Genomic DNA, 26919 nt, shown 5'->3' with positions numbered 1-26919 from the left:
CTCAGCTCCTTCCTGAGAAAGAACGCGCTCACGAGCGAGAGAGAGAGAGAGAGAGCGAGAGGACTAATGAGGGAGAGAGAGGGGGTGTGTGAGAGGAAAAAGATGCTGAATCCTGGTTGGCTAGAGAGAGTAGAGGCTGACTCAGTGGATCTGGAAGAGCAGCATGTGACAGATGCAATTCTCATCCCAGTCCTCACCATCAGACCAGGGGCTTGTTCGCCATTGGCCCCGTTCATTGGACCGGCAACGCACGGCGCGCTATAACACCATGCTTTCCTTTGCCAGACCCAGCGGAGCTCTCTCACCAGCGCGTATCACTTGCGCAACGAGCAGGAGACTCAGCCCAGACACTCTTCAGCCCAGCGCAGAGAGCCGAGACTGAGGAAGAGGAAAGAGCAGCTCTGCCTTACTCGTACGGAAGAGGAGAGAGCGGGATAACGCGTTGCTGGAGGCTACTATTAGAAGCAGAGACACGTCAGAAAAAGCCCACAAAGTGACTGTTAACAGACCGAGAGATGAGAAATGACTGATGTTTGAGGATCCGAGAGGATGAGGGAACAGGCTCGCTCCGTTCCTGACTGAGGGAAAGTGAGCTTGTGCCTTTCATCTGAAACAGAGAAACAAAAGAAAAGGCTTGTTGGGGTGGACTTGTTTAACTCTCTCTCTCTCGGCTGGACTCTGTGCATGGAAGCTTCGGGTCCCCCATGGCGTGTTACTACATTGTCATCAGCTCCACTCACCTCAGCAATGGGCACTTTCGAAACATCAAGGGAGTTTTCCGAGGTCCCCTTTGCAAGAATGGCAACAAAAACTTGGTACGTCTACCTTACCAATGTGTGTTTGATCAATGTTTGCATTGGATAATATCGCTTCTGGAAACTTTTCACCACTGTGGTAACACTTTTACATGTCATACAAATCAGATATAGTTCATTAACACTGTGATTACTATAGTAAACCAAACGATAACCTGCAAATATTTCTACCTGATTTAAAATTAAAAGTATTTAGGTTGATTCAGTGATGTCAAATAATATTTGCGACTTGGATAAGACTTGTTAATTTAGATGTTACATTTTGTTTCTGTTTAGACAGATCAAATTGTAATTGTGATGATTGTAGGGATTCCACAGTAATCGCAGTGTGAAGCTGGCCAAGCAGTAATCCTTCTGGAAAAGTGTTGCGAAATGACTTCATGTTCTGTACTTCCTGTTTATGAGGAAAGTTGCAGATGGAGAAGTGAGTTCGGCTCTCATCCGTGACCATAACTAAATTCCTAACAGATGGATAGGGATCAAATTAATCTGTACTCACAGTCACGGCTTGGGATTTAGTCTAACCGTACTTTTCTGGTCTTGCCCTCGAAATAATCCTCCCACAAAACTGCCTCTATTTCCGCACAAACTCTGCTGTAAACCCGCCGTATCTGGGGCAGCGCAAGGGGGAATTTTAAAACAAAATCAGCGTTAGTAAAATATTATTTTTCCTAATTACTCTAAGAGCAGTTTGAAGATTGTTTTTCAATTCGTCAGCGAGTTAAGCAGGATTATGAATACAAAGTAATACGATGAATGATGCTGCCGTACAGTGTAATTTAATTAAAGCGCTCAGCTCCTGAAAGGAGGCATCTTTCAAAGCTTTTAAATGTGGAAGTGAAATTTCATACTCTCTTTCACTGCTTCCTTCTCGAGCCTGCCCGTGTCATCTCTGTCAGTTGGGGGAACAGAGATTTCTTGACAGCAGCCTCCTCCTTTCAAAAGAATCAAAAATGATTGGAGATGAAATATTGAAGCTCTTGGCTTGGGATCAAGCGCCAATGCTGCTCATCTGCCTCCCGCCTCCAGCTGAAAGGCTAATACTGAGGGAACGTTTGGGTGGCGTAACTGTGAACGCAGCAACAGATTGTTGTTCGAGCACGGCCGAAAAGTAAAACGAGATTGCGGTGACCATCATCGGCTCAGTCTCAATGCAATTATCAGAATCGGCACATCTCCCACTCGAAATCTACTATCTGCGAATGTAGAATTACGACGGTGCGTTGTGCGCATCACTGCCGCCCCTCTGTAACAGTAAATTTCGTTCATTACTCCCGCCGCTGCGTAGAGCAGCTGTAAATCTCGTATACGCTTGCACGCACACTCTCAGATGTATGGGTATGAAAGGCAGACTAAGAAAGCTGTGCTTATCCCAGCGCTGGTGCAGTGCCATCTGGCTCCTTTTCCTGGTGCACTGATATTTTAGTCCAGAAGAAAAGCTTTGTGCTGTAGAACATTTGTTCAGCGTGGCTTAGAAGAAGAGGAAAGAAGAGGAGGAAGGATAATAACGATATAATTGTGAGAGTGTGAGTGCTCACATAGTCATGATATGATGGACTTTTCTGCTAGGAATACAGAGCCACTCAGTGAAATCCATCTTTGTAACTAGAGGTTGCTCTCCTAGCTTTCTCTGTACATCAGAGGGCTTGGTTCAAGCGAAAGTGTCACCCTGTTGATAATCTTGAGAGGAAAATGAAAACAAGACAAGTTGTGCATATCTCGTGTACTGGATGACCCACAATAGTGACTTTGAGAGCATGTTTTACTTGCAACATTTGTGGAGAAGAGAACATTTAACACTGTTTGGAAACTTTAAAATTACATTACATTATTATTTTTATTATTAACAGTATGTATTATGTTCCTTTTTACATCATTAAGTAGATTATTGTGTTGTAATTTGTTAAATTATGGAAGGGTAGCAAGGAAATGTGACTCTGGACAGCAAAATCTTAAGTAGCATGGGTGTATTTGTAGCAATAGCGAAAAATAGACTTTATGAGACAAAACGATCGTTTTTTCTTGTAAGCCAAAAATCATTAGGATATTAAGTAAAGATCATGTTCAATAAAGATATTTTGTAAATTTCCTACCAAAAATATTTCAAAACTTAATTTTTGATTAGTAATATGCATTGCTTAAAACTTTATTTGGACAACTAATATTTATGATGTATAAATCTCAATAATAATAAAACAAGACCCCCATGACTGGTTTTGTAGTCCAGAGTCACAAATCTTTATATCATATATTGTGTACTCTCTATAATTCCTGAGAGTATTTTATTAAGTTTTATTTGAAAGGTGTATTATTACTATATTACATTTTATTTAATGTAAATTGCATTACACTACATTAGATTATGTAAATATTATATATATTTTACGTGTTATAAAGACTTAAAATATGAAGCCCAAACCACAGATAATTTGATTGCTTATACTTTTCATTGTACCAAAGTCAAACAATACCTTTTTATTTGTTTTTGGTTTGCCATAGTTTGGTTTGTTGCTTTGCTTTGTTTTTTTGTTTTATTTTGTTTGCATTGTTCTACTGTTTTTGTTTTGTTTTGTATATGTGCGATAAGGCAGTAAAAACATCATTCAGTGTATTAAACTTGAACTGCCTGATTGGAGCTGTTTTTTGTTTTGTTTTGTCATGGTTTGGTTTGTCGCTTTGCTTTGTTTTGTTTATTTTGCATTGCTTTTTGCTTCTCTTTACTGTGCTTTTGTTTTGTCCAGGTGCGATAAGGCAGTAAAAACATAATACGTTTTGTTTTGTCATGGTTTGGTTTGTTGCTTTGCTTTTTGGTTAGTTTGCATTGTTTTGCTTGACTGTGCTTTTGCCTTGTTTTATTTTAGTCCATGTGCGATAAGACAATAAAAACATCATCCTATGCTGTTAAACTGAATGAGTACCAGATTGGAGCTGTGCCACGTCAGTGGACTCTTATAAAGTCAGACACTGAGTGAACACCAGGACCTGAGTGGAATTTTGCCCCTCGTTTAAGCTTTCATGAATATGCATATCAACGGGGTTATTTCAGCGCCGATATTGATTTCCTCACAGTCGCTGCTAAGTCAGCCCATCTCCCCGCTGAGCTGTGACGTGAGCATCCATTTCCACTCAGTGATGCCCCTTTCAGATACCAATGTGCTCTGGGAATGGATCCTTAGGCTGAATATGTATACAGTATGTATGGCCACAGTGCCTCTATTGGCAGATGCATAGCAGTGTGAACAGGTGTTACAATCAGCTCTTGTGCTGATTGCGCAGGGGTTCTGGGCGATTGTGTAGATTGGATGTCGCTAACGTGATATGCATAGAATTAAATGGCCATTGTCGCTGTGATATTCCTGTTTGTCTCATGCATCATGCTCTTTCTTCATGCCACCATACAAAGAATAAAAGTCTGTGAAGCTCTAATCACCATCGTCTGAGTGCAAGAGCTGAGGCAGAGAGAGAGAGAGAGAGAGAAAGAGACTAAAACAGTAGGAGGAGAGGGATTGAAAAAGGGCAAAACGTTATTATGTTCCTCTTACCCTTTGTCTTTCCCTGCTGGGAAAACTGGCCCGACAATTTGCATTGTGGGAACACAATGCGTATGTGTGTGCAGACGCGCTCCGAGTTCCTCTCTAATTGAGAATTACAGCACAAATCCAGCTCTAGCAGTGACCAGGCCCCCGTGCACAAGCTCTGCTGTGGGGTAATTAATGTAGTGGCGCAGGCGATTAGCCTCCGCAACCTTTCGCCGCGTTTTACCGCTCGGCCCCATCCAGGTGCGATGGAGAAACGAACGTTTAGATATCACACCATGCAGCATGCATTATTTACAGACGGGGAGAACCCAAGGCTTGTCATCACTGCCGAATGCAGACAGATGTATTTAACTTTACACACGCCCGAGACAAATGTGTGGCACGCTCGCACACGGCTGATTAAAATTCACTCCATTCATGGCCTTCTGTTACTCATAAACGCCAGGTTCATTTAAATACCCTGAACGTGGCGTTTTGCCTGCTAGTGCTGCATCAATTTCATTTCACAGTGCTGTTAACTTTATAACAATGGAATCATTCTCTCTGAACCCCGCAGACACCGTGTTTGTTTCTTTGTGCGTGTGCGTGTGCGTGCGTGCGTGCGTGTGTGCGTGTGTGTGTGTTTTGGAGGTATTCACTGTAACAAATCAAATCTCTTGCCCTGGTTGTGTTGTTCTCCTCCTCTCTGCACAAAAGAGGCACGGTGCAGATTCCAGGGGCCCTTATAAAAGTGCTAATCCCATGTTTTCTACTGACGGTGAACCCATTTTCACACTGATTCACAGAAAATACCCCATTGAATAAACTGTGTACTTAGAAGGCACAAAGGCACAGCGGGGTTTCACTGTAGGCTTGCTGCTGAGGTATAATAGCACAATTACACAGTAGCATGGCAGCTTTACCCTTTCTCCTTCCTGTATTCGGCTCACCTGATGTTCGGAGATGAAACGTTCACGGCGATCCTATGCCGTCAACCCATTGTTGTTGTCTTACCCTCATAAATATTTAAGTCGCCGGCCACAAGGATCTATAATTTACCTGCTGTTTCGATGCAGAATAAGCACCTAAAGCAGCGAGACCAATCTCCTGCTCCGAAGCGCTCGCCTCTATATAATCGCTTGAACTTTGCCAGGCATTTTTGTACGCGTCGGGAGGGTTTTGCACTTGTAAGCAGTGGAGTAAAAATACCCTGCCAGCCCTGAGCTCTGGCCTTGTACAACTGAAGGGCAGCATATAGAGTGGCTTCCTTACAGCGTTCCTTACAGCGTTCCTGCCTCCTGAGGGACGGATATTGCTATACCACAGCCTGCGACATATCCACTCTGACTGAAAGCAAAGAGTCCTAAAGGAATAGTTCACCCAGAAGGGTTCATTATTTACTGTTGATCCAAAACTTGTATAGTATGCTGTTATTTTCTCAGTAGAAAGCAATGCATGTGGCTGTTTTCATTATAAGGACAGTTTATACTTTTGCATGCATTATATATCACTACCATGGTACTTTCTGAATACTTTTTAATACATATTACTTTTAATTTTAGCAAAAATGCATGGACGTGATCAAAAGCGACAGCGAAGCCATCAGCTACCTAAGATTGGGATTTAACTTAAACACTTTTTTTAATTAATCAAGGAATTCTTGGGGAAAATGCATCATGGTTTCCACAGGAATATTAATGAGTACCACTGTTATCATATAAAAATGATTTCTGAAGATTCATGTGACTCTGAAAAACTCTGAAATTCAGCTTTGCATCACAGGAATAAAGTGCATTTTAAAAATCAGGTTAACACTTAGGTTAACAGCATAGGGAACAAATCTCACTTTTAACTAGTTGCTTATTAGCATGCTTATTATTAACATATTGGCTGTTTATTAGTACTTATAAAGCACATATGTGACCCTGGACCACAAAACCAGTCATAAGGTTAAATTTTACAAAACTGAGATATATACATCATATGAAAGCTCAATAAATAAGCTTTCTATTGATGTATAGTTTGTTAGGATAGGACAATATTTGGCCGAGATACATCTATTTGAAAATCTGGAATCTGAGGGTGCAAAAAAATCAAAAGACTGAGAAAATCAACTTTAAAGTTGTCCAAATTAAGTTCTTAACAATGCATATTACTAATCAAAAATTACATTTTGATAGGTTTACAGTAGGAATTTTACAAAAAATCTTAATGTAACATGATCTTTACTTAATTTCCTAATGATTTTTGGCATAAAAGAAAAATCAATAATTTTGACGCATGTAATGTATTTTTGGCTATTGCTACAAATATACCCCAGCGACTTAAGACTGGTTTTGTGGTCCAGGGTCACATATTCTTTGTGAACATATTCTACATCTCTAATCTTACCTAATACCTAAACTTAACAACTACCTTACTAACTGAAGTTTATTAATAGCGAGAACTGGACCTTAACGATAAATTGTAATAATATTTCACAAAATTGCTGTTTTTACTGTATTTTAAGTAAATAAATGTAGTCTTCGTGAGCATAGTGTAAGCTACTTCTATTAAAAATAAAACACAACAATGTAAAGACTAGACTTTTGAATGATAGTGTACGTTTTATCAATTCATGCATTTCTTTGGAATTAAACCCATAAATTTAGGGTTCTTGCTGAGTGAGTTGCAAAAAAAGGCAATAAAAGTGTTCTTGCTATATCGTCTAGTCTTTGTGTAAGCACTATACTTAACTGTAAGTCAGTATTCATTGATTCATTTATCATTGCAGCATCTCTGCTTTCATTTCTATTTGGTCCTGAGATCCCATGCTGCTTGTCATTAAGGATATGAAAATTATGGCAGAAGACTTTAAATATAAGCTAATAAACATCTCCTTTTTGAAAAAAACAAAACAGAGGTTTGGTTTGACATTTTTTATTTTCATGTGAACTGTCCCTTTAAGACTGTATATGCTTGTGTGTTTATGCTAAATAATAATGCAGCACAACAAATGCAGTAGGTATGGGAAGGTACAGGTGCAGCGCTGGAAAGAGAACCCTGTGGTTGTGCCAGTAATTGAACGAGTCCCCATCGTTGCTCATAGCCACTCACCGCAATATGAGTGCTGAGAGCCTTTTAATGTTCCCCATTCCTTTGAGTGATATTATAATGCAGAGCATCCCAGCTGCCTCGTCTCACTTGATTTGATGCTTGATAGAAGTGAAGCGCTTCTTTTCCTCCTTTTCGAAAAAAATCTGCAGCAGACCGAGCAAGCTTGTAAACACAGAGTAACACAGCGGCAGACCCTCAGCTCATTGAGCTTCACTGCTGCAAACACCTCCCGCTTTACCGGAGCCCATCGTGGGGAGACGACCGCCGTTGGGCCGTGTTTGCAATTTGGGACAGATGGAGATGCAGGGAAAGAGGCTGTGAGGAGTCCTCCAGGTGACCACGGTATTTCTGATGAGCTCTGAGTTAAGTGTGTAGGTGTTCACTGAGCCTCACTAAGCCTCCTACCTCTATCTATCTCTCCCTCTCTCTGTCTAGTATTCAGATACTTCAGCAAGCAGTGATATTATTAGAGTGCTGAATACTAGACCTTTTGTCTTTGACTCAAGTCAATTAACTTCTGCTCTGCTCTCGTACTGCTCTTTCATTCTCTCTCTTTTTCTCACTTTCTTTCTACCTTGTAACACTTTTTTTTCTCTTCCTTTCTAAATCCAACCTGATCTCATTACCATTCATTAGTATTCATACTTAGAGTGCGGTTCTAGTGCACATACAGTACATTCTTTGTACACTTGGAGAGACACTAAAACGTGTGATATTTGCGCATTGACAGCTTCTAACAGTTTGTGGAAATTATAAGTTAATTTTATTGTATTTATAATAAATTAGATGTCTACACACAAATATAAATGACTAAATTAAATACTAAGAATTTTCTACCTTGCGTAATTTGACATGTATTGTTTCATTCTGGCTGATTTCTAAAGAGAAGTGAACCATTGTACCTGCACTTACATACAAATCAGATGTGTGACATGTTAAGAGGTAATATTATATACTACAGTATAAAATTAACACTGTTCTAAATTTACTTTGTGCTTTGAGCTTTAATTAAATTCAGCAATACAGAAGTGCAAATTAGTCCCATCGGAATTAATTTTATAAATAAATGCCATTTTGAAATGTCATTATCATATAAAGTTTCTTGCACTGAAAAGTAAGAGTCAGTTCCCTTGGAAAAACTGAGGTCATAATTATTTTATAATTGTGTGAAAGGGTTTACATTTTAAATGAATCAGTACAGTAATACTGTACGTTTCGGTGGCTGTCCAGCAAATAAATAAACATACACTACCATTTACGCAATGTGAGGTTGGTAAGATTTTGAATGTTTTTAAAAGAAATATATTATGCTTACCAAGGCTGTATTTACAGTGCCTTGCAAAAGTATTCATTTTTCACATTTTGTTTTGTTGCAGCATTATGTTAAACTGCTTTAAATTAGTTTTTCCCCACATCAATTTACACTCCATACACCTTAATAATGACAAAACAAAAAACAGATTTGCTAATTTTACACATTTTTAAAAAATAAAACACTGAAATAAGTACATTGCATAAGTATTCATACCCTTAACTCAGTAGATAGTTGAAGCACCTTTACAGCCTCAAGTCTTTTTGGGTATGATGTGACAAGCTTTGCGCATCTGCATTTGGCAATTATCTGCCATTTTTGCCTCACCTTTTCACCTCTCAAGCTCTGTCAGCTTGGATGGGGGCTGCCAGACATTTTCTAGAGTCCTAGTTGTTCCAATCGTCTTCCTTTATGGATAATGTTTCTGTGAACCTTCAATGCAGCAGATTTCTTTCTGAACTCTTCCCTAGATCATTGCCTTAACGCAAGTCTGTCACTGAGCTCTACAAGCAGTTATCTTGACCTCAGGACTTGGTTTTTGCTCTGATATTCATTTTCAGCTGTTAGACCTTTTCTGAGAGGTGTGTGCCTTTCTAAATCAGACTCATTCAAATGAATTTGCCACAGTTTAACTCCACTCGAAGTGTAGTAACATCTAGAAGCAACATGAATGCTTCTGAGCTAAATTTCGAGTGTCCCAGAAAAGGGTATGAATACTTATGCAACGGGATCTTTTCAGTTTTTTATGTCTAAGAAATTTGCTCAAATGTTAAAAACTTATTTTTTGCTTTGCAATTATGGAGTAGGGAGCGTAGATTGATGTGGGAAAAAAAAGTAATTTAAAGTAGTTTAACATTAGGCAGCAACATAACAACATGTGAAAAAATGAAGGGGTATGAATAATTTCGCAAGGCACTGTATTTAATTAAAAATACAGTTCAAAATTCTATTTGAATTAGGCCCTGTTTACACTAGTGCGTTTGTTTTAAAGTGGTGTTTTAAAAAGAAAAAGATCCTTGTCTATACTGCCGTTTTTACTGCATTTCAGAAATTATCTCTATCTACGCTACACAACCGAAAACGTATGTCACATGACCATTGAGGCTGCATATGTCATCAAGAATGTTTTAATTTAAGAAAAGTAACCATAATAAAATTTACTGTTATTCCTTGGGGTGTACAAATACTGTCATTTCATTTTTTACTTTGCAGGTTTATGGGTACTTTTCTTAAATGAGCCTCCGAAATGAGTCATGATGTTATTGTTTACATGGTCGTCAAGCATACTCAAAGCGAATTTGGGCAGCCAGACCATCGTTTTCAAAAGTCTCAGTTTTAGTCAGTTTACACAGAAATGCAACCCCTGAGTTTTCAAACTAAAACTGGGTCTGCAGCGGTTTTGGAAGTCTCCATTTTCAAGGGGCGAAAATGCCGGAGTAGTGTAAACGACAGGTGTAACCTGTGGCAAAAGTTGCACATTTTAAAACAAAAACACACTAACGTAAGCGTATAGCCTTCGCGCTGTCAATTGATTAAAATGCACTTTTCTAAAATTAACTGTAATTAATCCCACCTAACAGTTTTTAAATATACTTTTATATGGCAATAATTTCACATTCAAACTTTAATGGTGAAACAACATAAGACAATATATTTATAATGAATGAAGGAGAGTACCACGGCTTACAATACTGCTGATCTTTAACTATAACCATTCATATAACATTATAGTATAATTGAGGGATATCAATTTTACCATTTAAATTTAAAAAAAAATAACAACTTATAATTTAACTGAACCTAAAATAAGTTACCTGTGCCTTTCAGCAAGTAGAAAATATAGAGAAGTTGAATAGTTATAAAACACTAAATACAAAATTATATATAGATGAATCCTTAAAGCTGGAAACGTTGATTTACTCTTTTTTTCTGTTGTTCTTTGATTAATAGATATCACAGCAGCTGGGTTATTAGGCTATTTTTTGGCTGCTATAACTTTAAGAGCTGCCGCCGGTGAATGTGACGTGGACCTGACACGCATGTTCATAGTTTCATTTGTGCTTTATCATGAAATGATATGCTACGAGCATATTATAACAGCTGACAGAGCAGGTAAATTTGTTTTTACTGACATATGGCCTGACAACATCTCATCTGACCTAGGGATGGGATGATAAATCGTTGCAACGCGAATCAAGAAATGATTCAGCATCGATTCTGAGATTTTTCGTACACATCGTGATTCTTCACAAATTGATTCTGAGCTTAGTTTGAACAGCAGATGGCACTGCTTGCTTTAGAAACAGCTGTGCTCTGCTTGTTTCCAAACCCTTACACGAGTGTGCGGATAAAAACTAGATTAGAGCGCCATCTGCTGTTAAAATACAATTTAATTTAGAATCGATTCCAAAGACAATCGCGATGCTTTTTCTAAGATCTCAGAATCGATCCACGAATCGATTTATTGTCCCATCCCTAATCTGACCACAGATCACTGTTGTTCTACTGAAGCTCTCGTCACCTGTACCGTTCCCGCACTTGTTTAAATAGCATGTGGCGCTGAAGTGAATGGGGTGTGTGTCTGAAAAGTCTCCCGAACGGTGTGGTCGTAAAGACGTTATGCAACTAAATAAACGCAATTCTTGTCAAGAAAAGAAAGAGGCAGAAGTAGCAGTTGTGAATGGGGTGGCCAACCATAGCCCTGCCCCTGCGTTAAAATATGTTTAACGCCATTAAACTGCAAAAATTAATCGCCTGCGTTAACACGCTAATTTTGACAGCACTGATTTCAATATGTTTTATGTTTATTTCTTTCATTCTTTTTTGTGATGGCAAAGCTGAATTTGCAGCATCATTACTTCAGTCTTCAGTGTCACATGATCCTTCAGAAATAATTTTAGTATGCTGATTTGATGCTCAAGAAACTTCTCTAATGCCTATCAATGTGGAAAACAGTTGTGCTTCTAAATATTTTTGTAAAAAAACTGCTACTTTTTCAGGATTCTATAATGAATAGAAAGTTCAAACCAATATCACTAATTTGAAAAATAAATCTGTTGTAAACAATGTAAATGTTTTACTGGAAAATTGCTCTGATCGCTGTTACAGGCAGTGTTATGTGTAAACGGGGAATGGGATCACCCTGCTAAATAAATCCCACATGCTCATTCTGTCAAAAACTGTCCAATTAGAGAGAAAGAAAGCACTTGGTTGTGATGTTTCGGGGGAGGTATATACTGAAATTGAAGACACCACAATAATAAATAAGCACATACCAAAGTGTCTGTAGCAGATAATGCTGCAGATGATCCAAACAATCTCAAAACTCAATGATACAGCGGCATGAACTGCACAAACTCTGGCAAATCCAAACGACTAGATGTTATCCAGTAGATTGACAGAAAATCTGAGCGGGTTCAGTCCGTGCTGCTGAATCATAAATGTCCCAGCGATGCCAGAGTAGTTACAATCTACTGTAAAATATTGCAGGGACACATTTATAGCACATTTCATTGTCAGCAAGTAGCATGGTGTGCTGTTGTTGTAAATTTGAGTGAATAAAACTTTTACCCTAAACTTAAAATAGACTGCATTTTTTTTTCAAGTATGGTGCAGTGTCTGGTAAAGTGTAGTAGCAAAAGGGTGCTATATTAGTATCCTTGTATAGCTCTAAAAATTATACTGAAGCTTGAATACAAAATGGACTGTTTAAAATTAAATGAATAAATAAAATGTAGCAATGCTGATCCTCCTGCCTGGAAAGTATGCAGGTGTTTCTAAGAGTGGCTTACAATGTTATGTTCTCTGCCTCTACTCCAGAGAGCGAGAGAGAACGGCTTAAAGTCTCTATTTGTGGTTGTTAATTATTCAAGTGTCGTCACCTTCGTCTCTGGGCAAAATGGAGTCAGGCTGGGGCGGCCGTGGCTGTGCTGTCTCCTGCCAGCCGCCTCTTAATCTGCAATCATTTAGATCCAGGAGGTGGAGTCAGGGTCAGACACTGCCACTTGAGCTTCATATCAGACTGATTTATGTTTAAGGCTACAAAATAAGTGTAGGAAATAGATCCGTCAGAAATACCTAATCGCCATAAACATTCACTATAAAATAGTGATTATATTTTGCTGGCTACAATTTCGAAACACTTTCCTGTTTGATGCATTTATTTAACCGTTGAATATTGAGCTGCAACGTGTGTGTGTGTGTGTGTGTGTGTGTGTGTGTGTGTGTGTGTGTGTGTGTGTGTGTGTGTGTGTGTGTACCTGGTATTCATCACGTTGTGGGGACCAAATGTCCCCACAAGGATAGGAATACCAGTAGATTTTGACCTTGTGGGGACATTTCTCAGGTCCCCATGAGGAAACAGGCTTATAAATCATGCACAATGAGTTTTTTCGAGGAAGTAAATGTGTGCACAATCTCCTGTGAGGGCTAGGTTTAGGTGTAGGGTAGGTGTAGGGCGATAGAAAATACAGTTTGTACAGTATAAAAACCATTACGCCTATGGAATGTCCCCATAAAACATGTAAACCCAACATGTGTGTGTGTGTGTGTGTGTGTGTGTGTGTGTGTGTGTGTGTGTGTGTGTGTGTGTGTGTGTGTGTGTGTGTGCGTGTGTGTGTGTGTGTGTGTGTGTACCTGGTATTCATCACGTTGTGGGGACCAAATGTCCCCGCAAGGATAGGAATACCAGTAGATTTTGACCTTGTGGGGACATTTCTCAGGTCCCCATGAGGGAACAGGCTTATAAATCATGCACAATGAGTTTTTTTGAGGAAGTAAATGTGTGCACAATCTCCTGTGAGGGCTAGGTTTAGGTGTAGGGCGATAGAAAATACAGTTTGTACAGTATAAAAACCATTACGCCTATGGAATGTCCCCATAAAACATGTAAACCCAACATGTGTGTGTGTGTGTGTGTGTGTGTGTGTGTGTGTGTGTGTGTGTGTGTGTGTGTGTGTGTGTGTGTGTGTGTGTGTGTGTGTGTGTGTGTGTGAACCTGATTGTGTACACGTGTCTGTGCCTTGTTTTCTCATTTCTCTTGTGTGTATTTGTGCACGTCAATGTGTTTGTGTTCCAAACACATTTAAAGTCTCTCGCCATGATTTGCTGGGAGACTGAGCTCTTCATGTAAGCAGTTTCTAATGATCAGAATGTGAGCTAATTGATGGTGGTCTACTGTGTGTTTAAAGATCATAAGATATCAGGAAAAAACTCACGCTACCTGACATTGTAGCTTTGGGCAATGTTATTCTGAGTAAACCTCAGATTTGTGTTAGTAAACTGTAAGGTATTGAAATCATAGACAAAATGACTAGATGATGTAGTATAATTTGTTTTTAAATACATTTAAATCCATTTCCTTTTCTATATATATAAAACGTCTAGGATTTAAATTTCAAATAAGCCAAATTTTAGGTTAATAAACAAATAAGCTAATTTTATAGCTTTGATCTTGACTTTGGATCATGTATTATGAATTTTAAAAACAGAATTGTGAGAAGAGTACTTAAAATGCAGTTTGAAAGGCTCGAAAAATGAAGAGCATTTTCATTGTATCTGTTTACTTGAATGAATGACAGGTTGCGTGAAAAGATTATTTTTGTAGAGCCAGATTTCTTACAATAAAGTCTGGCCTACTTTGCAATTTTGGCAAATTATTCTGGCCAAGAACCACCCACTTAGACAGGAAGCAGCTGTCTGACAGACATGTAAAATGTCCACAACTACAATTTGCTTTTTAAGGAAGATAAATCTGAAATCAAAGATACCAAAGTGATAATAAAACTGTTCAATTTCTAACAATTTATTATTTGAAAATTTAAATAATATACGCTATTATATAGAAAATATTTAGACATATTTTTAATACTTTTAATACTATTTTGTGTGTGGTCAGTTAACATGAGTGACTCTTAAAAAATATGTAGAAACCAGCCAGTTGGATCAAATCTTATGGATATTCCCTCATGTCATTTTTGTGTACATGTTCATCAGACAGTGACTAGTAATTTTTTTTATCATTAACATCATTTGAAAATGTATTTGTGCTTTTATTAAATACTTTTTCTGTTTTTGCACTGGTAAAAATGTTTTCCATATGTTTTTGAAAGAAGTCTCTGATGCTCACAAAGGCTGCATTTATTTGATCAAATAAAGTATAATGTTATGACATTTTTTTTTTTTGTAGAATTTAAAATAAATCTTTTCTATTTGAATATGTTTTAAAATGTATTCTTTTGATGGCAAAGCAGTCATTCCTTCAGAAATCATTCTAATATGCTGGTTTGGTATGGAAGCCTGCCACTTTAATTGCAACATTTTATCTCACAGTTCTGTGAGAATTCTTTTTTTTTTCTCGCAATAGCAGGATGTAAAGTCAGAAATGTGTTATATAAACTCACAATTGTGAGAAATAAAGTCAAAATTATGAGATATAAACTTACAATTCTGACATATCTGAGGAGAAAAAATTGTTACATTATCTCACAATTCTGACTTAAAAACTCGCAATTTTGAGTTTATAACTCGCAATTGCTACTTTTTATCCTACAATTCTGACTTTATTTCTCAGAACTGCGAGTTTATATCTTACAATTCTAAGAAAAAAGTCAGAATTGCGAGTTTGTGTTATTGAGTGGTGGAAACGGGCTTCCATAGTTTGGTGCTCATAAAACATTTCTTGTAATTGTTGAAAACAGTTGTGCTATTTAATATTATTTGTGGAAACTGGAATAAAAAAAAATCAGGATTCCTTAATGAATAGAAAGTTTAGCATTTATTTTCAACCTGATCTCTCAACAAAAACGTACCTGTGGGAACTTTTTCGCAAGATGCGAAATACATACCGCCATGTACGTTTCATGACATTTTTGATGTGAAATGTCGACTGAGTGGCACTAAATGAGTGTTTGTTCCCCCCCCCCCCCCCCCTGAAACAGATGAACGTACGTATGGTACGTTTTATGTGACGTTGGTTTTGTATGTGTCACCGCACTTCTGACTTGAAATGTCCGTTGAGTGGCACTGTAACTCTAATGCGTGATGTTTTAAAATAACGTACCATTTGCACTACACCTAAACCTTCCCAATAGTATAAAATAATAAAAGCGAATGTGATGTAAAAACGGAATGGCAAGCTTGTTTTTCAGTCTTTCATCTTAAGCTCTTTCACCAAGAGTCATGTTTTTCACAAAATTCGTACCCAAGGATTCCACATCCTAAGTCCAATTCAATGCCAGCTGAGCTACCGAGCGAGCTTGTTACATCCGAAAAGTGAAACAAATGGAGCTGTAATCGTAACTGTACACGAAAACGCTTACAAGCTCTCATTGTTTTACCATATCTAGTGTTTATTTCTGTTGGAAACTGCAGCGATATGTACTTATTGGTGCGTATTTCGCATCTTGCGAAAAAGTTCCCACAGTTAGGTTTTGGTTATGAGATCAGGTAGTTAATTTTGAATAGCAGACTTTTGTAAAAATGTGAACATCTTTACTGTCACTTGTTGAACAAATGCATTAACCCTTAAGTGCATGAATGTTTCACCAATCTTTATTACATACTCTGGTCTTCAGCGACCCGGACCTATATATCAATAGCAAAAAAAACTCTCTCTCTATTTTAAGAACAGTTAAAGATAAACAGTTAAAAATAAAGCATATTTTATTACCTTTTGAAATTTAAAAGGGTTCAATTTGAGAATTTAATATAAAGTCATCAGATAGTTACATATTTTTCTGCACAAAAATTATACTTACACTATTACACACCTCAGGTCTCTAGCAACCCTATACACTTTTTACAAAAAATTAATGATAAAACCGATATTCTTTAATATTTTATACATTTTTCTTGTTATATTGTTTATAATGAATAGACTGAGGAATACTAGGAAAGTTGACATCAAACTGAGAAAAATGAAAGAGGGAGAGGGTGGTGAATGACATCCTGGGTCACTAAAGACCTGAGGTATGCATTTAAGGGGTAATAAAAGAAAAATGGTGTACCTTATAAGTTACAACATTCAATATTCAATGGATCGTTTCAGATCTCTTCTCATAATCACGTCTTCTCATTCCGCAGAAGCTATGATCTGGACTTCAGAGAAGAGAAACCCACCATCCTTTCATGTGGTAGCCATGGCGATTATTGACATTTAAATCCCTGTTTCAAAGCTTTCATAAACACCTAAGCAGATGACAAAGTGATCTTTGTTGAGGTTCGGTTTGGAAAACCGGTAGACTCGCAACCCTAGGATACAAATGTCGTCGTTGCCTGTCAGGCGTTTAAAGCCTGTGGTGTTTCACTTCATATACTGCACGTGCACACGATCACAGCAATTTCACGGCATTCTGCCCCGGCGCTCTGGTGCGAGACCGCTTGTCTTGCGTTGTGCATGGTGAGATGAAAGTTTAACAAACAAATGTACACACGGTGCCAAATAAGAGAGCGCTATGACAAGGTTTCAGCCATAAACTTGCATCGCATTCGAAATCTGGTTGAGAACAATAGCTGTTATCGTGTACAGGGCCTTTTTTATCATATCACACAGACTGAGAGACAGTCTGAAAGATAAAGTTTTAATATGTGCATATTTCACACCACTGAGGCACACGTTGCATCAGGCACAGTTGAAAGGTCTCTCTGATTTGGGACACTGAAGCACTGCAGAATCTCTTAGCCTCTGAGGCTGACCAAAGGACGGGTTTGTGTGTGTATGTGTGTGTGTGTACATGCTATCCCATAATCCCTCTCTCCCTCCTGATGGCAACCTCTAAATGACCCCCGTAATCTCTCCTTTCTAATGACATCACCAATCTCACTCGAAACTTTCTTCTCAAGCATTTTTATTGTAGGCAATGCTGTCAACACCAGCCCAATAATCAATATCACGCTGACTCTCTATTCCGATACCGGAGCGGGGCTTTAAATCTGAAGACAGATGAGACCAGAGAAATAAGATTGAGGAGCTGTATTTGTAAGTGAGACGCTCAGACGCGCCAGAAGAGACTGATGACAACAACAAACCCTTGCATTTTTCAGCTTTCACCATTAATTCTGCATTTCGTGTCGACATACGTTATTCGCCTAATGCAAATAGAGCGTCTGACTGACAAACAGATGCCTTGAAAGTGGCCGCTTGACACACTAGCGTGAGAGGCTTCTTTATTTTGCGTAACACCCTCAATTAGTTCTTGCTTTAGCTTTACACAAAGGGTTCTGAAGATCACATAGAGCTTCAAATTGTCTAAACCTGCCGGTGATTTGTAAGGCTAGTACCTTCGTATCTTCATTAGAATTCTCCCATAGAAAAAGCATTGATTTTTTTTTGGTCTGGCAGCCCAGCAGATCCTCAGAATTTATCTTCCTCTGGCCTCTTATTTAATCTCTGCTTGAAACAACAGCTGCGGTAATGGCAGTGGAAGGATCCCGGGGAATGTGCATGGTCAGCGTGAAGAGAGATAGAGTTGGTGCTGGCTGTGTAAATTAAAGCAGCAGAGCTCAAAGAGACAGCTTTATGGAGCAGGTTCTGTGTGTGTGTGTGTGAGTGTCTGTGTTTGCGTGTTTCGATTTCTGCGTGCAGGGTTTTTGTGTGTGTGGCGCTGCGGTTGAGAGCGTAAATGTCATTTCAAACACTTATCCTCTTTATTAGAATGTTTCCACCTGCGTGAAAACATTATCTCCCTTATAATTTCCCATTTTCTTTTCTATTCTGGATGAATGGTGAATTTGACCCCGTTTCTCTACCTACAGCCTCTTTCACCTTAATACATATTCAGAACTGATTTAAAATGCATTTTTAGGTCCTGCAACTCTCAATATCCAGCTCATGAATTGACTGCTTCACCGCTGCGCTGGGTTTGCAAGAGCAGACCACCTCGAGATTGCTTTAATAGGATAGTTCATCATTTACTCACCCTCATGTTATTCACTTTATTCTCTGGAACACATCAAAGAATTTCTCAGCTGTTCATGTCCATATAACAAAAGTCAAAAGGGTCCAAAACTTTCAAGCTCTGAAAAGGACAAAAAAGTAGCATGAAATGAATCTATTCAGCTCCAAGTTCTATGAAGTATACTTAGTGTACTGCCAGGAAAACTTTTTGTACTTGTATACACTTTGTATTCTACCAGGAAACGTGTGAAAATTAGGTGCATATACCATCCTAGATCTATATGACTTTCTTCTTTCAGACAAATGCAGTTATATTGAAAAATTTTGAAGCCCAAAAAAGTGCATCTATCAATCATAAAAAGTGCTTCACAAGGCTCCGGGGGGTTATTAAAGGCATTCTTAGTCTGAATCGGTGCGTTTGTGTAAGAAAAATATCCATATTTAAAACTTTGTAAACCATAATCTCTAGCTTCCGCTAACTGTCGTATGCGCATTCATAACAGCATGCAATAGTTAGCAGTTTATACAATTTTAAATCTGGATATATTTGTTACACAAACACATCGATTCGCTTCAGAAGGCCTTTATTAAATTCCCGGAGCCATGTGGAGCACTTTTTATGATGGATGGATGCATTTTAATTGGGCTTCATAATCTCAACATTTATTCAATGCCATTATAAAGCTTAGAAGAACCAGGGCATTTTTTAATATTACTCTGACTGTATTCGTCTGAAAGAAGAAAGTCATATACACCTAGGATGGCTTGAGGGTGAGTAAATCATGGGGTAATTTTCATTTTTGGGTGAACTGTCCCTTTAAAGGGACAACTTTGTTTATCCCTTAAACCATGCATATTTGTACCTTGAAACATCAGGGTTATACTACAAGCCTTTTAGGGATAAATAAGATAGTTGGGTAGGGGTAAATAAAGCGTCGTTTCAAGGGTGACACTTTTTTTGACAGCGTATGATAAACAGATTGAATTTAGGTCTTCATTCAATCTCAAATTAAATCAAAACATTGATCAACGCTTGAATACACAGACTACATTAAATATGGCATTGATCAATGTTTTGATTTGATTTGAGAGGATTACATTTCTGTTCATGACAAAGTAAGCGTGCATCTTCAGAAGGATTGGAATATGGAGTAGTTGAGTCATATGGACTAAATTCAAAGTTTAAGTCCATTTTGGATCTTGAAACGTTTGGAATCCCACTTTCATTATATGGACAAAAACAACTGTTTAAAATGTTTTCTTTTGTTATTTCCTGGAAGAAAGTAAGTGGACATAAGGATTAGTTTACATACAGTTGAAGTCAAAAGTTTACATAGACCTTGCAGAATCTGCAAAATTGTTTGTCCTGAACAGTTAAACTGCCAGCTGTTCTATTCTTTGGTTTTTCATTTTGTGTGTATTTTTATGTATTTGAACCCTTTCTAACATTGACTGTATGATTTTGAGATCCATCTTTTTACACGTAGGACAACTAAGGGACTCATATGCAAATATTACAGAAGGTTCAAACTCTCACTGACGCTTCAGAAGTAAACATGACGCATTAAGAGCCAGGGGTGTAAACTTTTGAACAGAATGTGTACATTTTTTCTTATTTTGCCTAAATGTCACATTTGTTTCATTTAGTACTGCCATTCAGAAGCTACAGAAGATACTTACATGTTTCCCAGAAGACAAAATATGTTAAATTTACCCTGATCTTTAAATTCAAAAAGTTTTCACCCCCCGGCTTAATGCATTGTTTTTCCTTCTGATGTATCAGTCAGCTTTGAATTTCTGTAACAGTTGCATATGAGTCCCTCAGTTGTCTTCAGTGTGAAAAGACGGATCTCAAAATCATACAGTCATTGTTGGAAAGGTTTAAAATACACAAAAATGCTGAAAAACCAAAGAATAGAACAGCGGGCAGATAAACTGTTCAGGACAAACAAGGGACTCATGAACAACTATAACTAAACAAAAAACAAACAGCTGTGAATCATTCAGGTAACAACGCAGTATTAAGAATCAAACGTACCGCATGTAAACTTTTGAACATTGTCATTTTTATAAATTCAACTATTATTTTATTTTGTGTTCTATATGTAAACATATTGTATGTGAAATATCTTGTTAAGGTCAGTACTACATTAAAAATAACATGGATTTTGTATTTTGGTCAAATAATTACCATTTTACAGATTCTGCAAGGTGTATGCAAACCTCTGACTTCAAGTGTAACTGTGTGAACTATCCCTTTAATACTATTCATAACACATTTAAAATGCCATCTTGATTCCAATAATTCTCAGTATCCTGCTCATAAATTGAATGGTTTACCGCAGTGCTGGGTTTAAAAGTACAGACCGCCTTGAGATGTGTTGGGATACATTCAACATTGTTTGAGTTTCCTTGCTGCAGTGTTTATCTGTGTAGCGGCTCTGCTCAAAAGCTCCGGTGCGCTTGTAGACTAGTGGACTAAAATTACATGAAGGGGAGGAGGTGGGCTAGGACCCAGGGGAAGGGTCAGGTTCAGCTCAGGGCCTGGGCAGGTGCCAGGAGTTGGCTCATGTTCTCGCAGTATCAGCAGAGAGCTCTGACTCGCAGAAGGTAGAAGCATTTCTGCGACCCCAAAGACTTTCCTCCCGGTTCTCCTACTGCGATTCCGAACCCGCTTCATTAAAACAATCCAGTTGGGGATGCAGGAGAACTTATGTTCCCAGCAGTATGATGGCTGTCATTGTCTACATAATGAGTAGCTTTGCAGGGCATCTTTGTGTGTTTTATAAAGTCTTTGCTGGAGGCTGTATCTTTGTTGGACTACCCACGCAGCTAGCCTCCCTCTCCACCCACTCCCCTCCTCTCATCTGTCAGAGTAGTGCCCACATATCAGGCCACTTTCTTGTTTAATGAAATTCATTAGCCAGAGCGTCTTAAAAGCTGGAAGACTAATTAAGCCTCTTTTTGAAATGCATGACAGAGGGAACATGTATTGGGATTCTACATCGCTGCCAGAGGCATGATTCCCTGCTCTGTGCTAGTCAACAATGGACCCCGGTGAGACGAAAGGGTCGTTTCGGCAAACAAAAGGAAACAAAACATTGTTTTATCTTTATTATTAAGCAAACAATTATTGACTTGGAAGCTTTGAAGGGATTTTCACCTCTTCATCGCCGTCCAGAGGCATTGTGTCGGCCATTGTGCTTGCACAATGCTTTCTGTAAATATTGGCGCTTTCGCCTGAACACTCTGCTCCCGTGGTCTCGCTTTAAATGGCACAATGACTACAGCTGTCACCGCCACGCGGCCCGATGTTCGCCCTCACATTGCTCACTATCCAGCCTCGATTGTTTGCCTCAAAATAACCTGAGCACAAGTTGCTGCAGTTTAATGGAGACGTGCAATCTTTCAGTATCTTGCTGTGCGGTGTGTACAAGCTCTTCGATTGCCCAAATTTATCTCAGGTTCAGGGGCACTTAAGGGCCCTATTTGTGAGGTTCAGATAGCATCTCCTCGCCGCCGTTGAGGTGTATCTGCAGTGTACATTTATAAGCCTGATATCTCCGTGTTTAATAATTAATGTGTGGTCAGTGTTTCTCTAGCACTTACAGCCGTCCCCTGTAAAAGCTGATTTGATTTGCCGTTCTGGATTGCCCCAATCGCAGCCTCGCAGAGCCGATCACGCACTGACTCTGACATATGCGATGCGGAGCTAATGTTAGAACCATTCTGGCGCCTGTCCAGGTAGCGCTTGGTTATTGTATCGGGCTGAGTGCGCTCGTCGCTAATGCAATTCATCTTTGAAGAGCAGTAGTAATAAACAGAGACATTGAGGCTATGAACTGACTTAAAACCCACGCACATAAAAATAGAGCTGAGGTAATAAAGGGGGCTGTTGAACAGGTTGTGGTATTATGAGACTGCTAGCTCCCGAATTGCAAACTGCAAACTGAAAGTTTAGGTTGATTAAGAAAAAAAATCTGGGATTCACCATAATCCTGAAATGCATTCAGTATGTAGTGCATCTGATGAATTGTGTGCATATATATATATATATATATATATATATATATATATATATATATATATATATATATATATATATATATATAGATATATGTATATACAGCGCCTTGTGAAAGTATTTAAACCCTTTCATTTTTTAACAACTTTACAGATTTATTAGAAATAGAAAACTGAAGTTATTTAATTGCATAAGGAACACTTCAAATTTAGCTCAGGAGCATTCTTATCACTTGTAGATGTTACTACACTTTGAGTGAAGGTAACCTGTGGCAAATTTCAATTGAATGTGTATGATCTGGAAAGGCACACACCTCTCAATAAAAGGTCTAACAGCTGAAAATGCATATCAGAGCAAAAACCAAGCCCTGAGGTAAAAAAAAAAACTGCCTGTAGAGCTCAGAGACAGGATTGCGTCAAACAACACATCTAGGGAAGAGTTCAGAAAAAAATCTGCTGCATTGAAGGTTCACAGAAGGATGTAGCCTCCATTATCCATAATGGAAGAAGTTTGGAACAGCTAGGACTCTTCCTAGAGCTGGCCTCCTGGCAAAACTGAGCATTCAATGGAGAAGGGCTTTGGTTAGACTGGTGACCAATGCTCAATGATTATATGTGCAAATGGAAGAAACTAACAGAAGGACAAACATCACTGCAACACTCCACCAATCCGGTCTTTATGGTGCTGTGGCCAAACTCAATCCTTTCCTCAGTGAAGAACCAACTTGGAATTTGTAACTAAGCACCTAAAGAAACAAGATTCTGTGGTCTGATAAACCTCAATTCTGTATCATGTTTGGAGGAAACCAGGCACTGCTCATCACCTGCACAGGACCATCCCAACAATAAAGTGTGGTAGTAGCAGCCTCATGCTGTGGCGCTTATTTTTAGCAATATAGACTCATCAGAGCAGAAGGAAAACTCAACACAGCAAAATATAGGTATATCCTTAATAAAAACCAAGTCCAGATCATTCAGAACCTCAGAGTGGACAGAAGCTTCACCTTCTACACTGCAAAAAATGCTTTTCTTACATAGATTTTTTGTCTTGTTTCCAGCCAAAATATCTAAAAAAATCTTAAATCAAAAAGGATTTTCTAGACTAATAAAAAATTATTGTTTTGTTTTCAGAAAAAAAATAATAATTTACTAATGCGGTAGGAAAAATAATCATGTTTTCTGTTTGAAATAAAAAAAAAAAAATCTTACCCCATTGGCAGATTATTTTGCTTGTTCTAGGCAAAAACTTACTTAATTTTGACTTTTTTTTATTTATTTTTTTTTTTTTTTTTTTTATAGACTTTTTAGATATTTTGGCTGGAAACAAGACAAAAAATCTAAGTAAGAAAAAACATTTTTTGCAGTGTGGAAGGACAATGACCCTAAGCACACAGCAAGAGTGGCTAAAAGACAACTCTGTGAATGTCCTTGAGGGGCTTTGACAGAATCTGGGCTTGAACTCCATCAAACATTTCTGGAGAAAACATGAAAATGTGTGTCTGCCCCTATCCAAGCTGACAGAGCTTGAGAGGTCAATAGGTGAGGTGAAGAATGGCAGATAATTGCCAAAAAGCTTGTCACATCATACCCAAAAAGGCTGTAAAGGTGCTTAAACTTAGTACTGCATTTAGGGTATGAATACTTATGCAATGTACTTATGTCAGCTTGTCCCTCCTTTTCTTTGAATAAAGCTAAAATCTGGGTTAATGATGAGGCTCTTGAGCCACACTTACACCTACTAACCTTTTCTTTGTGAACTTATATTCCATTTTACAAACTTTACTTGTTGCCATGACAACATAACTTCTGAAACAACTGTTTTATAGCTCAAATAACACACAAGATTTAACTAATTAATGTTAGCGCTTTATTAAATTTATAAGCTTCTATTTTTTAATCTTTTCACTTAAGTGTCACTGTAATGTAGATTTTTGCTTTTTTTTACATGAGGCATGAGCTGTTGTTTTTTTATTTAAAATTTAATTGTCTGCTCTTAAATGCTCTCAAATGCTGTGTAGCTGAGCTGAGCTTAGCTGAATCAGACTTTTTTCTTTAATGCTACTTGTTTACATATATGTCCCTGTTTTACCATTTTCCATCTGCATCTATGTATGTGATTACTTATAGGCAATGTGTCATGTCCAGATTTAGAAAGAAATTAAATGGCAAGCTGTCATTCAGCAGATGCTTTTATCCCTAGTGATGTACTTTATAATAGCGAGAGACCTCCTGGAGCAACATGGAGTTAGATACACTTATGCATATATTTATTTTTCTGTCTTGCCAGGGACTTAATATAAACCTGTCTCTGTTTTTAGGTTTTCATTAAGCTATTATTTAGTATGTTTATTGAGCTGTTTTTCTCATGGGCACCATTGGCTGCCCCCATAATGTTAGTGATTTCAGGCTTTACTATCCTTGTGGGGACATTTGGTCCCAACAGCGTAGCTGACCCCAATCTAAATTATCATTAAAATTTATGTTCATTGACAAAACAAGTAGAGTTATAATTAATATGCATCTAATTATAAATCCTGTGGATTGTACTTTATAGGGAGAGAAAATGAGCTTGCTACAGGGTTGAATATGGGATCAAACATCACATAATTGACTTATCTGTCTGTACCTTTGTCAACTCATCTGTTTGCCATCAAATGCCTTCTCTGTCAATCTTTCTCCTGCTTTTTATGATACGATCACACCCTGTGCACATCAGCAGTTCAGAGACAATTTTCTCTGCTGATCCCAGACAGATATCCACCGGAGTAGTGGCCTCCAACGTAATGTCTTTCTCCTCTCAGATGTCATAGGCTAATCAAAGCCCTCATTTCCATCAAATCGGGCCTATTGGATTTGTTTCCACATCCAGGTGCGCAGTACGTGAACCTCAGCCGCCGCCGCCACCACGCGCGCAGCTAATTAATGCAGAACGTGTTTGTACCTGACAGCGTGATCTATTATTGATCAAAGCACTTATTACTGTTGATTTTGGGTCTTGTGACATTTGCAACCGCAGTTATTTTTCTCTGCAGAAATTGGTGGCATTTGTGCTCTCATTTAAGAGGGAAAGACACTTGGCTGATGACTGATTAAGAGGGCTACTCAATAACAACCGCCTGATTCTCTGAAGGGAGAGTAGTGAATCCTAAGTGGAGAACAGTGCAAAACCATTAAACCAATGGATTTTACGGGGTAGTTTACGTATAAATGTGTATGAAGAATAGCCTGGCTGGCTATTCTTTTTAATATATACTGAAAGTGAATAAAGCAACATAAATATGCTTTCTTAAAATTGTGATGAAATGGAAATAGTGACAGATTATTTTCCTTTTTATGACATACATCCGATGCTACAGCCAATTAACAACAATGGCTGTGTCCAAATTCAGGGTCTACATCCTTCGGAGGACTCATTTGAAGGATGTTACGTCACAGCGCCGCGACGAAGGCTATCCAAATTCGTAGGATCCTTCAAATGCGGCCCACAAATACGTCCTCCTTTTCCCCGAATTGGAAGGATGGGTCTGGTGGATCCTTTCCTGTCCTACCTATCCCATAATTCCTTTCGGCAGAGCGCTTCCAGAATTTTCAAATAATAGCGGACAAAGCGAACGGTAGTAGTGATGTAAGTTTAAAAAAACTGGCGTTTCAAAAAATATTTTGTTACAGCGGTTGTCTAGTTAGGCCTTTGGTTTTAGCGTTAAGCTTTTTTTTTTTTTTACATTTGTATGTCACTTTCGTAAACTAGCTTCTTTCTTACTGCCTGTGTGAATATCCCCTTACACACAGCTAATTTCTTGTTAGTGATTGAAGCTGTTTTTAACGCTTTAAGGGACGATAGAGCAGTTCTTTTGTTTTGTGCAGTACAGATAACCTTACTTCTTGCTTAGCGCTGTCACGGTTGCTAGGCGACACGATATGAACAACGGGTAAGGGAGGGAACTGAAAGAAGGGTAGGCTGTCCAAATTCACAGACACCTACTTCCAGGTTTTGCGGTCCTCGGAGGACCCCTGCTCCTTCAACCTGGTAGGAAGGATCCTAAGGAGGATGCAGACCCTGAATTTGGACACAGCCAATGTGACATCTAGATTTAAAATCATGAGCGCAAAACTGCAACATGTTCACGAGTGAATCATTCATTATAAGATCAATAAGATGCATTTAGAAAATAGATATGCTGTATAATATCATGCCAACTTTAAAGTCTTCTGAAGCCGACAGTAGCTTTATGTAAAGTCATTATTGACTGAAATCTGGAC

General features: G+C 38.4%; 1 protein-coding gene across 1 annotated transcript in view; it reads left to right on the top strand.

The window, feature by feature from the left end:
- Window positions 1-217: 217 nt before the first annotated feature.
- Window positions 218-26919, top strand: part of znf804a (zinc finger protein 804A) — a 78011-nt gene continuing 51309 nt past the window's right edge. Inside the window, exon 1 of the mRNA XM_073846249.1 lies at window positions 218-815. Coding sequence (XP_073702350.1) covers window positions 705-815 — 111 coding nt within the window. The 5' untranslated portion in view covers window positions 218-704. The remainder of the gene's footprint in view (window positions 816-26919) is intronic.

The sequence above is a fragment of the Garra rufa genome, chromosome 8, assembly GCF_049309525.1.
Source record: "Garra rufa chromosome 8, GarRuf1.0, whole genome shotgun sequence".
In the NCBI taxonomy this organism is placed as follows: Eukaryota; Metazoa; Chordata; class Actinopteri; order Cypriniformes; family Cyprinidae; genus Garra; species Garra rufa.
This window is presented reverse-complemented; position numbering and strand designations above follow the sequence as displayed.